The sequence below is a fragment of the Cimex lectularius genome, unplaced genomic scaffold (assembly GCF_000648675.2).
Source record: "Cimex lectularius strain Harlan isolate CLEC.00 unplaced genomic scaffold, Clec_2.1 scaffold33, whole genome shotgun sequence".
NCBI lineage: Eukaryota > Metazoa > Arthropoda > Insecta > Hemiptera > Cimicidae > Cimex > Cimex lectularius.
In genome coordinates this window covers 1,749,247-1,765,288 of record NW_019392683.1, presented here as the reverse complement: position 1 = coordinate 1,765,288, position 16,042 = coordinate 1,749,247, and the positions used below count along the sequence as shown (strand labels likewise).

The 16,042-nt window shown below is 35.5% G+C and overlaps 1 protein-coding gene across 3 annotated transcripts; it reads right to left on the bottom strand.

The window, feature by feature from the left end:
* LOC106662619 (transmembrane protein 19) lies at positions 1-7,697 on the bottom strand. 3 transcript variants are annotated; one of them, XM_014386823.1, is made up of 8 exons: positions 7,379-7,697; positions 6,966-7,165; positions 1,182-1,286; positions 980-1,117; positions 776-925; positions 606-710; positions 336-551; positions 1-282 (listed from the first exon to the last, which is right to left on the bottom strand). In XM_014386823.1, the coding sequence occupies exons 2-8, from the start codon at positions 7,105-7,107 to the stop codon at positions 122-124; spliced, it is 1,017 nt and encodes a 338-aa protein (XP_014242309.1). In that variant the 5' UTR covers positions 7,108-7,165; positions 7,379-7,697; the 3' UTR covers positions 1-121. The 3 variants fall into 3 exon arrangements, with proteins under 3 accessions (XP_014242309.1, XP_024081464.1, XP_024081465.1); XM_024225696.1 differs by having other exon boundaries at positions 776-1,117; XM_024225697.1 differs by lacking the exon at positions 7,379-7,697 and having other exon boundaries at positions 7,096-7,151.
* Between the last annotated feature and the right edge of the window lie 8,345 nt (positions 7,698-16,042).

Genomic DNA, 16,042 nt, shown 5'->3' with positions numbered 1-16,042 from the left:
TTACAATATTCAAAGTGTTTTATTTCTTCATATACATAAAGACTTATTTACAGTTTTCTTGAATAATAATAATACCTAGGACATTTATATATTTTTTTTAATGGAGGGAATGTTTTAGTGGCTAATATGGCCAGATCATGTTGGCTATCCGCGGCGTGACCAGTCCGGTGATTATCGTTGAAATTAGGTTCACACTGTGGTTGTCGAGAATCCGTCTCCCACAAATGTACACCACATCTGGTCCAACATGTTCAACGACCAATCCTGTCTTTTTATCCACACCTGGACAAAACACATGTCAAGTTTACGACTTTTTTTTTTTTTAATATACTAACCAGAGTACTGGAGTGTAGCGCCTAAGACAGAATCGACTACACTGCCCAGGAGGCCGGCCAAAGCTGAAGTCGGAATGATGGGCCATTGTGGTGGTGATTCCCCGATGTGTTTACTATCTGCTGTGTAAACAACCACCAGGTAATAACTCGCACCGATCACACACCCACCGACAAGACTCACTAAAAGTCCGATCAGTGATACGCCACCGTTCACACCTAAAATGTAACTGAAATTGACGACAATGTCTTGAATAATAATTAACCGTTCACCTTTTGGAACCTTCCTGCCAGTAGTTATTAACCAAGGATCGGATTTGGATAAAACGGTGCCTAACTCTGAAGCCCAGGTATCAGCGTTTGCACATGCTATAGTTCCTAAAGAAAAATTCAAAACTTGTACAATTACATTTAGAGAAACAATTTATATAGAGAAAAGTTACCTACAACACCAAGTGCTAACCAGGATGAGCGATAGTCTTGGATGAAGTCTATTGGTCTTTCTCCACTTCCAGCCTCTAGTAAATAAAGTAGCGCGAGCTGTGTTGCCATCCCCCCATTGCACAGCGCTTGTATCCAGTTCCTCTGACCTCCTATAAATATTATACAAAATTTCCATTCCTTTTTAACAAAACTTGCATGCTTACCTTCTTTATGATCGACTTCGAGTCTCTTTTTTAGCTTTGATTTGAATTTGGTTGCCTGGGATGAAGTAATGAACATAACAATTAGGGACAACATGAATCCATAGTTGGAAAGGGTCAGAATAAAACCGATAAACAAACCTGTGAAAGAATTGTTTATAAATTTTATATTTCTGAATTGCTGTAATTATAAAAAGGCACACACCAACAATGGCACCACTTTTGTTGAGAGACTTTTTTTTTAAACCCCAAGAAACGACAAGCATCGGGGCTAATGTAGACATGAGCCATCTGGTTGGAGGGATCACATCTAAAAAAACAGTATGATTTAATTTTACATAGAACAGTTTCTAATAAATATTCATACAAATCAAGAAAAACTGAACTCAGAGATAATCAGACATGACTAACTTAAGTCCATATTTAAAATATGTCGCTTGATTGTCTCCGATTATTTGAAACATACATGACAGACAAAACCAGAGTGCATGCAAAGTCGGACTAGAATGACAAATGTTTGACCCCGCACAAACAAATCACAATGTTTTACTTCACAGACTATAACCGAGTGCTAATGATTTCAAAAGTGGGATTAAGAAATTACAAAAAAGAAGAACTTTATATATATACAGGGTGAGTAATTTTCTGACGTGCCATTGGAAACTCAACTTGGGTGCGTTTAAATCTGACTCAAGACCTATTTCCTTTGATTAATATGTTAATAAAAGAAACTGAGTCAATTTTCGGTGCACCATAGGAAAATCAACATTGGTGCGTCTAATTATGACTCGGCACATTTTATTTTGTTAGTCTCGTACCAAAAAATAGGCGACTCACTTTTCGATGCACCATTCGTTAAAAATTAGTTTTAGTAGGTTGGAAGGAACATAAACAAAACCAATATTAAGATGAAAATAGATTATCAACCTGCTGGATACAAGAAGTTCTTTTCAGAGGATCTTCGGAAGAGGTCAAAATTTCTTGAGGTATTTGACCTCTTCCGAAGATCCTCTGAAAAGAACTTCTTAAAACCAATATTATTAAAACATTATTCAAACACAATGTAAAAATAATTAAAAAAATTCTTCACAAACTAATTTGATTAAGGTTTAAAAGTTTTTTTTTTTTTGTCCGATCATCGTTTTACGATAGACTAGGATACTGTGTTGCAGCAAATAGAGGTCTGTTCGAACAATTATTATAATGATTTTGAACATTTTTGGTTTGCTAACAAAGGAGATTGTTACATTTATTTATTTTTTTTACTTTACCAGAAAAAAGGAGATTGTTACATTTATTTAATTTTTTTACTTTACCAGAAAAAAGGAGTGTTACATTTATTTAATTTGTTTACTTTACCAGAAAAAAGGAGATTGTTACATTTATTTAATATTTGTACTTTACCAGAAAAAAAGGAGATTGTTACATTTATTTAATTTTTTTACTTTACCAGAAAAAAGGAGATTGTTACATTTATTTAATCTTTTTACTTTACCAGAAAAAAATACTCTTAAACCTTAATCAAATTAATTTCTAAAGATTTTTTTTAAATTTTTACATTGTGTTTGAATAATGTTTTAATAATATTGGTTTTGTTTATTTTCCTTCCAACCTACTAAAACTAATTTGTAACGAATGGTGCATTGAAAAGTGACTCACCTATTTTTTTGGTACGAGACTAACAAAATAAAATGTGCCGAGTCATAATTAGATGCACCAATGTTGATTTTCCTATGGTGCATCAAAAATTGACTCGCTTCCTTTTTTTAATGTTAAAATCAAAAGAAATAGGCCTTGAGTCAGATTTAAATGCACACAAGTTGATTTTCCAATGGTGCACCGAAAATTGACTCACCCTGTATATATAAAAGGAAAGGAATTCAATGTGGACAATTTAAATGTATTGTACGTTTGTCAAAAAATATTTCCAAGGTCTTTTCTGTAACATATCAATTTCAGTCAACAACGCTACTTTAGGCCTGAGTCAATCATAGTCTTGTATAATTTGGAGTCTTATTCTCAAATTTCACAAATTAAATAAGAACTGACTCATAAGATAAATAAAACAGGTAATTAAATAGGTGTAAAAACGAGGTTTAGCGTAGAGAGATCAAGCGGAAGTGTAGCTCGAGGCACAAGATTATACAGAAATAATTTTTCTGGCGGTTTTTCTGCATTGACTTCAACATTGCAAACAATTTTTAATTTGGAGCAAGCTTTCTCAAGTTATTTGTAAAATACTACTTCTGAACATTGTTTTTCAGAAAAATCAAATCCTCTTCAACCAAGAATCAATCTATTTGTTTATAATTTTAACTGGTAGGTAAATTAATCGTTTCAGATGTTTCAAAACTTAGCAATAATTCCGTCAAATAACATGGCTAACAGGATGCTCTAGATGTTGCCCATTAAAGTGTGATTCAGCTTGATGCAAATTTTGGTCCACAAATACAAATTTAAAGGAATTAATGACCCCACATGACCCCGACCATTAGCCTGAAGGATCTAAAAACAAAAATGAATTCGATTTATTGCAAATGGCAGGCTCGCTGGAACGAAAGTAATGAAAAAGTAAAAATACATAAAAGTACGGTGAGGCCATGGCCCGTGGAGAATTTTGAAAAACGTAACAAAATAATATTAACAAGGTTGCGAATAGGTCACACCCGTCTCACGCACGGTCACCTCTTAGTGGGTAGAAGTCAAAAACGCTGCCCACTCTGTGGAAACCCGGTAACGGTGAGACACCTATTAGAGGAATGTAATAAGTTAAGAGAGTACCGAGAACAGTGTGACCTACCATCTAATCTGGAAATAGTTCTTAAGCATAACAGTGACTTCAAAGATAATCTTATTAGGTACTTAAAATTGATAAATGCGTATGGATACATATAACCAACCAACATGGTATATCTCCATTTTGCAGTGTGAATGTATTTATTAGCGTGAGTGATGAGGTATATCTGGCTGTGGCTGTGACTGAATATCAATTAACTCAAAGGCCCGCCAAATTAGTTTAGGTAATTATATATTTGTTGTGTGATGTGAGGGACAGGTCGCTATCAAGGTTGTAGTAATACTACCGAGATGCTGTGACCTCTCCAATATGAATGTATTTATTAGCGTGAATGTTTTGTGTAAATGGACGTGGATGTCGAGGAATATCGAGTACTCCACAAGCCCGTCAAAAGGAAATTAGTCTAATGGATGAATGAAATGCTGTACATACTGTATGAATGTATTTATTAGCATGAATAGAAGAAAGTCGGTAGGATTATGACTATCCTACCGACTTTTTATTTAGTTGTAGGGGCAGGACCTCAGTCGTGCACCTTTACTCTGAGCCCTGCCAACTGTAGATTAGGTAATAAATAAGCGTGAGTGGGTATTGTTCGTGAGTCTGTAAATATTGAAGTATTTTTAACAAACCACGTGTGGGATGGTAGGAAAGAGCAACAAGACACTCCTCCGTTTGGTCGGTAGGAAACAAAATTAAAAGAAGAGATATAGTGAATGAGATAGAGATAAAGTTGAAATGAAACAAAGAAAAATGCACGAAGCTTATATTCATGAGGTGCCGGCAATGACCCTAGTAGTTAGCCAGCCGGAAAAAAAAAAAGAAAAAAAAAGAAGGAATTAACTGATAATTAAAAAAACATAAATAAAAATTGTTTTGTTGGCACTTGAGGCTTTTAAGTAATCCCAAAAAAAGACTGGAATGTTTTAATACATAGTTAACACTCATCTTAAAAATCATCACACTAAATTTTAGTTTTTATACGGCTCGACTTATGGTAAAAAATGTTAAAAGAAAAAGTGGAGTGAATCAAGAAAAAATTGGCTCTTGGTTTGAATAACCTGAGATTTTCAAATTGAAAACCATTTGCACCAATGAATTCAGATCAAAAAACCTTTCAAAATATGTACATTGATGAGCATTTGAAATAGTTACGTCTCTCCTTTTCACTATTCTGGAAAGTTACATCAAAACGTTTTGGCTCATGAGAGACTGGACAAAATAATAAAATTTTATTTGTCTTAATATTTTTCCCAAAGTCACCCTATTAAAACAAGGCAGACGTGATGAATAAAATTGTATATTTTTTGAAAAAAAAAAAAAAAATGGATAAAAACAAAAGATGCATTCTGGGGGAAAATCACTGCATAAAAGAGAAAGAGAAGTAGGGTCCTAAGTCCATAAGAGGGAGGGTTACTATGTCGTGGGCAAGTCGTAAAAAAGAACTAGCTTTAGTATTTACTATTGACGACCCTTGTGCACAAGGACCTGGAAAGAATTACAGCTAAGCAGGAGCTGCATGTACTCTTGAGGAAGACCACTACCCCAGGTTTAATGGGGATAAGACACTCTGAGGACCATCTCCAACAGAATATCTGGCGCAGCTGCTGCAATTGCATCAACCTAGTAAGGAGAAGAGGATGTTCAGGATTCTGGCTGAGCTTATAAGGGTACCTCAATTAGAAAGCCCTGGGCTAAAAAAAATCAGTCATTCTTGCAATGAGGGGGAGTAGCACACAGTCGTTACAATTTAATAAGTTACAATATTCTTTGAAAGTAAGTTAAGCATCCCAAATGAAGCAGTGTAAAGGTAGCTCTAGACATGTGGATTCACCAAATGCCGAGCAAAGGTTCGCCAAATCCAGACTAGTGAGGATCGGTGCTCGTTATTCACCGGGCGACAATATTTGATGCTCACCACCTCAGCTAATTGTTGGTTTTTCTTGTCCACTTCAAAGTGCATGAATATTGATGAAGTTGCCCAACTCAAAGCATCCAAACATTCGGAAATCAACTGTACTCATCAATCATGAAATGTAATCATCAATCAACAGTTATTATTTACTTCTATTTACGGATATTTATTTTTTAATAATAAACGATTCCTAACAAGTATAGAAGTGTTAATGAAAGAAAAACATAACTTTATTTCTGTTGGTCCAATTTAACAGTCCTGGAGTTCCTCAATTTGAACCAAAAATTTGGAACGCTTCTCTTCCGAATTAAGAAATCAGAACAAGTGCTTGGAAACGGATCAAAAGTATATTTCTACTTTCTACTTTAGTACTTAACTACTGTTTTTTTTTTTTAAATAATAAACAATTCCTAACTAGTATAAACGTGTTAATGAAAGAACAACATAGCATTGTTTCTGTTGGTTAAGAATGGATTGGCCCAACATTACAATTTTGGAGTTCCTCTATCAACACCATATAAATGAACCAATAATTTGGAATGCTTTGAAACTGATCGAAAGTAAGATGGGGCAACAGTACTCTCTGGCTGATTTGTGGCCGAGTCTGAAGCCATTACTCAAAACAGTAATTGAATATGAACAGTAGCAGAATATTCGCTGTTTCTGCACAAACTGGTTGTAAAAATCCCGTAAGCACTCTATTTGGCGAATGCCAAGACGAGCATCTTGAGACCTGGCAAATATTCGGCGGCATTCGGCGAATATCGCATGTCTGGAACCAACTTAATAATTTCAACAGAAGGATCTTCGGTGAGGTCAATACAGAAAGGACAATTTTTTAAGTTTTTGCCGAGCTTTCGACAATTATGTCGTCATCATCAGGGCTTCGATATAATTGTAAAATAAAAATTGTCGTTTCTGTTGTGACCTCACCGAAGACCCTCTGTTCAAGTTGTTCAACAAGCGGGTCGATACATCATCCCATCTTCAACTTAATAATGTTTTCGCTAATTTAACAACACAACTAGTTGAAATCTGGAATGGGAGGGTTGATTTTCCTATTATGAAACTTGTCTGAGTGAAGTGAGAACAAATTATCTTCCCGAGGTCAACCAGGAACACAAGAAAAGCAGACAAAACAAGAGGCTCCAACGAAATCTCAACCAAGCCTTGTACGAGACAGCGGTCCAAAGCTCCCTTTAAAACAAACCTTATCTAGTGTACAGTTTAAAAATATAGTTAATAGCTGTCCAAAGTATATAAATGTACAACAATACCATCATTTCCAGATTTGATTATATTGAAAGCTACATTGCCCAACCAGAGCATGATAGCAAGCGGGACGGCAGTTAGAAGGAGAAAAACAGGCGTAAACGTTTCAAGCTTCCACTGCGAGCTTTTACTCGCCTCGTTCTCCATTATAAACCAGTATCGTTTTGATTATTTACTCCAGCTGCTGATTCTTTCTCTCCTGGAACTGAAAATTTCTTAGCGTTATTTCAAAAAGACAGTCGAATTATAATTTAAATTAATAAAATTGCAAGATGAATTCATTGAACACAGTTTAAAACTTAAAAAAAACCAAGGATTGAAATAGATTAATAAGAACAGGGTAAGAATAACAAACACACATGCACTTTAGGTCATTGGGACAAGTATAAACAACCAACAAAATCTGAAGTTTACTCACCTAAATTACTTAATCACTTCAAATGGAATTGAACTTGAGACATGTTGAACTAAAATTAATCAGTCTTTTTAAAAGTTTATCAAAATAAAGGCTTGCGTTTGTGGCCTAGAGGAGATAATCATGTTCTTTACGAGAAGATAAAGAACTGTTGAGACTCCTGACCTACCACCTACTTCTTATCTTTGGACGTCGCCATCGCCTACTTTTTTACTCCATCGTCACCAAAGTACTGGAGAGCTTAATATTATTACTCTAAGAAACTTACTGAATTTCAATTCTTTAATCCAAATAAAAGGAAAAATAGTTCACTTATATTTCAATAAATTCACTTATAGTTTAACTTGGTCGGCAGTTCATTCATTTTTTTCATTTTATTGCAGTTCAAACGAGTCAAATAATCCAAAAGTGAACAGTCAAGAGTACACGAAACATACATAAAAATTTAGTATTTAAAAACTTAACATTAGATAAAAAGAACAGATTATAACTAAATAATAAATACAATAACACTTGTAGCCAAGGAAAAAAAAATCAACCACAAAAAATATATTTATGTACATACTGGACAAAATATCACCCTTAAATTTTAATGTATTATATGTGTATGTTTATTCATATTTTGCCTACTAAAAACAGGTTTGGTTTAAAAATAAGACATTTAAAAAAAACAATTATTGAGTAAAGAACAAAAAAATTATACATAAAATTAAAAATTAAAAAAAAAGTTTTAAAAAAGGTTTTGTTCCCTTCAGTGACACGAATCACGCCGTTAAACGATTTTGCATTCCTAGGAAAAGATTTCTCATAAAGTCCAGAAGAATTCCTGAAAAACTTTATGATCTGGTAAAAAGCTTTACCCATAAAGAAGAGTCTGATAGAGATTGCACAATAGACCAATATTGGTCGGTGGGCGTGAGGTCGTAAACAGAGATCGACACATTTAACTTTTAAACTTTACGTAATTTTTAACTGAATATTTTGTGGATATGATGTATTTTTTGTTCTATTTTTCAACTTTGGTTACCTGTGAACTTTCTTGAAGTTTAACTGTGTCTCAGTCTTGAATAATTATGTTATACTACGAACGTTGTACAGGAAGAAATTTAACTGGAAAAACATACGCGCCACCCTTAAATTTTAATGTATTATATGTGTATGTTTATTCATATTTTGCCTACAAAAATAGGTTTGATTGTAAAAAATAAGACATTTAAAAAAACAATTATCATTGAGTAAAGAACAAAAAAATTACACATGTAAAATTAAAATAAAATAAAGTTTTGTTCCCTTTAGTGACACGAATCAAGTCCGTTAAACGACTTTACATTTCTAGGAAAAGATTTCTGATAAAATCCTGAAGAATCGCTAAAAAAAACTTTAGGATCTGGTAAAAATCCTTATCCATAAAGAAGAGTCTTATAAAGATTGCAACCAATAGACCAATTTTGGTCGGAATGCGTGAGGTTTTAACTTTTAACACATTTAACTTTTAAACTTTTCGTAATTTTTAAATTAATATTTTGTGTGTATGATGTATTTTTTGCTCTCCTTTTCAACTTGGTTACCTGCGAACTTTTTGAAGTTTAACTGTGTGTCTCAGTCTTGAATAATTTTGTTATTCTACGAATGTTGTACAGGAAGAAATTTAACTGGAAAAACATACGCGCCACCCTTTAATTTTAATGTATTATATGTGTATGTTTAATCATATTTTGCCTACAAAAATAGGTTTGGTTGTAAAAATGACATTTAAAAAACAATTATTATTGAGTAAAGTACAAAAAATTGCACATATAAAATTATAATAGAAAAAAGAAGTTTTGTTCCCTTTAGTGAAACGAATCAAGTCCGTTAAACGACTTTGCATCTCTACGAAAAGATTTCTGATAAAATCCTGAAGAATCGCTAAAAAAAACTTTAGGATCTGGTAAAAATCCTTACCCATAAAGAAGAGTCTTATAAAGATTGCAACCAATAGACCAATTTTGGTCGGGATGCGTGAGGTTTTAACTTTTAAACTTTACGTAATTTTTAAATTAATATTTTGTGTGTATGTTGTATTTGTTGCTCTACTTTTCAACTTTGGTTTCCTGTGAACTTTTTGAAGTTTAACCGTGTGTGGCAAAGTCTTGAATAACTTTGTTATACTACGAATGTTGTTCAGGAAGAAATTTAACTGGAAAAACATACCCGCCACCCTTCAATTTTAATGTATTATATGTGTGTATTATGTTTATTCGTATTTTGCCTCACATCGAATCACATCCGTTAAACGACTTTTTATTCCTAGGAAAAGATTTCTGACAAAATCCTGAAGAATTCCTGAAAAACTTTAGGATCTGGTAAAAAGCCTTACATTTAAATACGAGGACTGGCATATGTTGGTTACAGGACCGCAGAAATTAACAGCATAATTACTAAACCTAGGGCGTTCCAGAAGTAGAATTATAGTGGGACTGCTCTCACCGGAGGCATGTAGACTCAGAGCCTCATCGACAGAAAGTCAAGAACCAATTTGGATTGCATCAAGACACTGTCAGGCATTGGGGGCAACGACGAGACCGATAAACTGACTAAGGATAGTTAATCAGGACACCTATCGGCCCTGAACCCTTTTGGGGCATACCAACAATATAAATCGATGAGATAATGGGTTAAGAACTGGTTAAGAAGAAATGTTCGAGGTCCAATGGGGTTGCTTTTCCAGGACAGAATAATAAAATTTAGTTCCTTCAAAGGACGTTGTAGAATTTAACAGCACAATTACTACAAACCTAGAACGATTCAGGAATGGAATGACAGTAGAACTGCTGACTTGGCCCGCTGACTCCTGAGGATATATATAGACTCAGAGCAGCAAAACAAGTCTGAGCAGATATTGCCAGGAAGAAGAAGAAACCGCGGAACATTTCATAATTTGTCCTAGTCTTGTTGGTGCGATGGCATGGAGGCCTCAAAAGACAAAGCCTGACGGATACACACAGCCTGCGGGTATTTTTTTTGCACAAGAAGGTTTGAACATGATTGACTATTCTGGTCCGCTGGGTCTCGCTATCTCATGTCATACTCGAGGATGACAAGTACTTGCGGACATACGTACTCACTTTAATTTAACTTTTAGTGACTGGGAGTTTTTTGGTGGCCCTGACAAGGGACGGTGTTGTTTGGAAGCGTAGCGTTGAGACGATGTATCGAGGCCTAAACCGAGTGTGTGTGCCTGTTTGTACAGAGAGCAGTTGGTTGAGGTCCGTGGATGTGAGTCGGATGACTCTACTTCGGTTGAAGGGACTCTGGTGCAGCAGTTGGCCGATTCCAACGGTTTGCCTGTAGCCAAGTCGGCTCTACGGTTAACGCTGAGAGTACTCTTGCCATTGTCGTAGGTACTTCATTAGTGACAAGCGAGAACTCGTCGAAGAGACGAGTCTCGAGGTGATAGGTGAGATCTCGCCGAGTAGACGAGTCTGAATCCAGTGAGGCAGTGCTCCTGCATGTGCATATACACACTGGCTCTGCTCTGATTCGCCGCAGAGTGGAGGGCGAGATCAAACCATCCCTGTAACACCTAGCGGGTACCGTGGTGAACCGTAGGTTTCCACTACAAACTTTATACACCTAAAAACTTTATGATCTGATAAAACCCCTTCGTTTTCAATTCTTCTAGGGAGTTAGGACCTGAGTTTCGCATTCGTACTCGTCACTTAAGTTGGTCCTAAAGTTGTCCTAAAGTCCTGTTCGATTGGGTTCAAATCTGGACTTCGAGCTCGTCATATCAAGATCTCAATACCAACCTTATTCAGATAGTCATCCACAATATTTGCTCTACAGAACCTGGCATTATATTGCATTTGAAAAAATCTCTTACCGTTGGGGGGGGGGGTTTGGCACTACATGTTATTCGATTATGTCTTGTAAATACCTCTGTGAAGTTAGAGATCTTCCTCGCACAACCAATTCGGTGCGGGCGTCCAAGGAATGCCTCCCCAGAACATCAATGACCCACCATGGAATGCCACCTGGAGAACCGTTCAGCACGGGGCGTGCCTTTTTCCTGAGCGTCTCCACAAAGAATTCTGCCCATCTGAAGATTTAAGGCCAACTCTCACCCCATCTGTAAAGAGAACTTATCCCCTATCTTCTAATGTCCAATTCACATGTTTTCCGTGCTAATTGAAGACTAGCCATTTTCTGAGCTGTGGTAAAAATAGGTCCACGAGCCTGCGGTTATTTTCCTTGATCCTTCTTCTTACGTCCTGGAGAAAACGAAACATTTCAAACTTGTCTTACCAGATTTCTTATCTAATTACTGTAATGCTGTGGTTTCGTAGAATCTGATGGCGGATGAATCTATCGTCTCTTTCATCTGCAGATCTAGGTCGACCCTATCTAGTGCTTTCTAGTGTAAAGCCCTGTTTCTCTGATGCGCTTTCCTATTGTAGAGTTATTTATCCTCAGTCTCTTCATGCTGGCTGTATCCTTCTTCTAATAATGTTATAGCCCTGACACTGTCGTACCCATTTAAATGCCTACCTGAGAGACATTGAAAAAGGATTAAGGATCAGAATAATATCAAATGAAATCAACGAAAGAAAAATATTAACTGAACTTTTTATAGGCGTAGCAGAATGGATGGGCATAATGGGAAGCAACCACGCAATTGAGGCATAACCTAGGGTGCCAAGAAGATCCTGAAAATGAATTGCAGCAATGAGACAATGATGTTCTACTTCTTAAAAGAAGGTCAATTGAGTCAATTGAACTGAACTAAGGAACTAGGAAAAGTACAATAAACCAAAAGACCTCTGTGCTTGGGGAATACAAAACCCCCTACTTCCCGGTATTCCCTCATCATTATCATCACCATTACTATAATCATCAATTTAGACAAGGGTTGTTCAATGCCCTAGAGAAACGGTTTGAGAAGGCCATAAAAAGCGAGTTTTGTGTTTTTACTTCTAAAAGGAAATTTTGGAAATACGTCGAAATTATCTTCGGAATTAGTAAAAAGTAAACCAACTTGTAAAATCATAAGTCAAAATTTTGCATAGCTTGTCATCATCTTTATAGGCGAACGTAGTTTGATGCAAATGACGCATTGTTGCCACAGAAGACGGCAAAATGATTCGTTTTACGACCTTCTGGCAATGGTCCCAAAGTCATCAGTGTTCTGAATTCACCCTTTCGGAAATCCCTCACCTCGTAAAGCCTTCTTTTGCATTCGACCAGTGGCGAGGGTCACCGGTGACATGGCACGACTGCAAAACATTGAACGGAAACTGTCTCTGATGAGAAGGAAAAAGAAAATAGTTGTTTATTCATATATATATATATATATANAATTTTTTTACTTTACCAGAAAAAAGGACATTGTTACATTTATTTAATTTTTTTTACTGTACCAGAAAAAAGGAGATTGTTACATTTATTTAATTTTTTTACTTTACCAGAAAAAAGGAGATTGTTACATTTATTTAATTTTTTTACTTTACCAGAAAAAAGGAGATTGTTACATTTATTTAATTTTTTTACTTTGCCAGAAAAAAATACTCTTAAACCTTAATCAAATTAATTTGTGAAGAACTTTTTTTTAAATTTTTACATTGTGTTTGAATAATGTTTTAATAATATTGGTTTTGTTTATTTTCCTTCCAACCTACTAAAACTAATTTGTAACGAATGGTGCGTCGAAAAGTGACTCGCCTAGTTTTTGGTACGAGACTAACAAGCCTCGAGTCAGATTTAAACGCACACACGTTGATTTTCCAATGGTGCGTCAAAAAATGACTCACCCGTATATTTTAACTGCATCGGAAATGAAGAATCATTTGAATATTCAAACAGTTAGGGCGTATTTTTAAATTTCAAGACTCAATAAAACTTGATGCCAGATTCTAGTAATATAAAAACTCTATAAAAGGCTATAAATTATGTGTAAAGTGAAAAAATTATAATTTTAAGTAAAACTATACTTTTCTTATATAAAATGTAATAATCAAAATTCATTCAACAATTCAAGATTGAAAATTAAAAATGCAACCATAGTAAAACACTAACTATTAATAAAAATTGTGTAAAAATCTTGACAATACATAACTGGTCAAAAAAAAAGTTTTTCCTTTATTAAAAGATACCGTTTACTTATTAAAACTCCAAACAACTGGCCGGTCAGTAATCCCGCTAGCTGGTATATTCCCCTGCTAATCTCCAAAATAAAAAACAAGGTGCTTCCAGGTGGCAAAACTCGTAGGGGGAAAAAAGAACGAAAAGCTCTTGAGGATTTTGCATTCCTTCCCGGTCGGTCACACTTCGCGGACCAGTTTTGCTGCATTTGAATATTTAATAATTACCATCCCTGAAAAGGACTTTTTCTTATTTTGACCCCCATTGGTAGAGGACTATGACCTTTACACGACAAAAAATTAGGTGAAACTATCTTGGATCATAGTCATGTGTAATGGAATAGCTAATTTTGTTTAAAATGAGTTTATTGTTTGTAAATCCGCGAGTAAAGACGGACCCAAATAAGTAACTCAATCACCAACACACAGAACTTTTCAAAATTAGCTATTATTTTTGACAATTTTTAGTTACACAGAATTCAAATCGTTTTTCCTTAAAGCAAGGTTCGCACTTAATTTCTTGGTCAAGAACGTTAAATGAACCAGTGTACTGTTATATTTGTACATAAAGGATTATAAAAAAGCTTTATCCTATATGACTGATAACCCCCATCATGCGTATTGAAGGATTCAACAACGATAACTTCATGACACTGGATATGACCGTGCACGCTAGCCTACACATACTGAAGGTCTAACTGAGAATTTCATGATAAGTCTTCATAAGAATCTATAATTACCAATACACTAAAGATCAAACGGTAGTAGTTTTCAATCATACTGCTCATAACTCTACGCCAACCATTATAGATACAGTATCAAAAACAATCAGTTAGTTAATTACTTACATAATATGACTATTGATGACCCTGCTGACTGAAGGACAAACGGCAAGAATTTCATTGAACTACTGATGACCCTGTAAGAATTATAAACGGAGAACAACGAGGATTTCATGAGAAAGTTGATGACACATAATCCATTCCACCTACTTGAGGACAATTTCATAAGCAGTCCACTCATTTTTTGATGGGTGATGGTTCGTGGAGGATAAAAAGCAGTTTCGTCGTGAAATAATCGCTGTTTGTTTTTAGGAATACGTAATGGTTGATACTGGATCAATAGCATCAAGAAAATTTGTTTTGCTTGTTTATAGCAACAGTAATGCTTTATGCAGGCCACGAACCGTTGATCCTCTTATAAGCAGTCTCATAATCAAATTTTAGATGTTTTCCATCAGTAAGTATGATAGTTTCTTGTAGTTAAGCATACTGCTACGGATGCAATGTTTATCGTTTGGTATTTAGGTATGCTTTAGGTATGGTATCGTATTTAAGAATGCTTAGTGGGTGATGTAGGATCCTTAGGACCATCGACCATCTCATCTGTACGATGAGTGATTGTGTATACTTTTATTATAGGCAGTTTCATCATGAAATTCTTGCTGTTTTCCTGAACAATTTTATGGAAGTTTCTCTGTTTGTGTTTTGGGTGGCTCATTGTTCATGCGGGGTCATCAACATTCTCGTCGTTTGTTTATAAAAATGCATAATCGTCATGAGTAACATAAAGAAAATCTCATTGTTGGTCCCGCGTGATGAGTAATTGTTCATGCAATGCCATTTTCAATATGCTGTTATTATAGGCAGTTCCATCATGAAATTCTAGCTGTTTTCCTGAACAGTACAATAGAAGTCTCACTGTTGGTTCTTTGGGTGGTTGATGGTGGATGTAGGGTCATCATCTTTCTCGTCGTGAAATTCTCGCTGTTTGTTTTTTCAGAATGTGTAACGGTTCGATGTTGTGTTACAAGTAGTCTTGCCATGAAATTATAGACGTTATATTTCAGTAAGAGTGAGTTTCAGTTTCAGGAGAGTTCCTGCTTAGTCATAAGCAATCCAAGGAAATACTCAGTTTTGCATGTGTGATGGTTCGTGCAGGATAAAAAGCAATTTCTTCGTGAAATACTCGCTGTTTGGTCTTAGGAATACGTAATGGTTGAAGCAGGATCAATAGAAACGTAAGAAAAATATTTTTGCTTGATCATTAGCAATAGCAAGGTTTTATGCAGGGCCATCAACCGTTGGTCCTGCGATAAGCTGTATCATAGTCAAATTTTCGGTGTTTTCCATCAATAATTATGATGTCTACTGGGTAAGCACAAGAAGTGCTATGGAAGTCTCAATGTTTATCGTTTAGGTGGCTGATGAAATACCCAGTTTCGAATGTTATTGTAGATGAATAATGATTCGTGTGAGGTAGAAAGCAGGTTCAGCGTTAAAGACTCGCTGTTTGTTTTTAGGAATGCATAGTGATGTACGATCATAAGAAAATTCTCATTGTTTGTTCCCGTAGGGTCAACGTCCCTATGGGCCTGGACAAGACCTACCTTCTTCGCAGGAGTCCAGGGTTAACGGATGATGGAGGCAATGTAACCTTCCATTTCCACCTACTTGAGGGCAATGTAAGTTTCAATATAATGCTTATTTCTAGTAGGAGCCATAGCACTTACTGAAGTACAACACTTAAAAACAGTAATACTTCTATA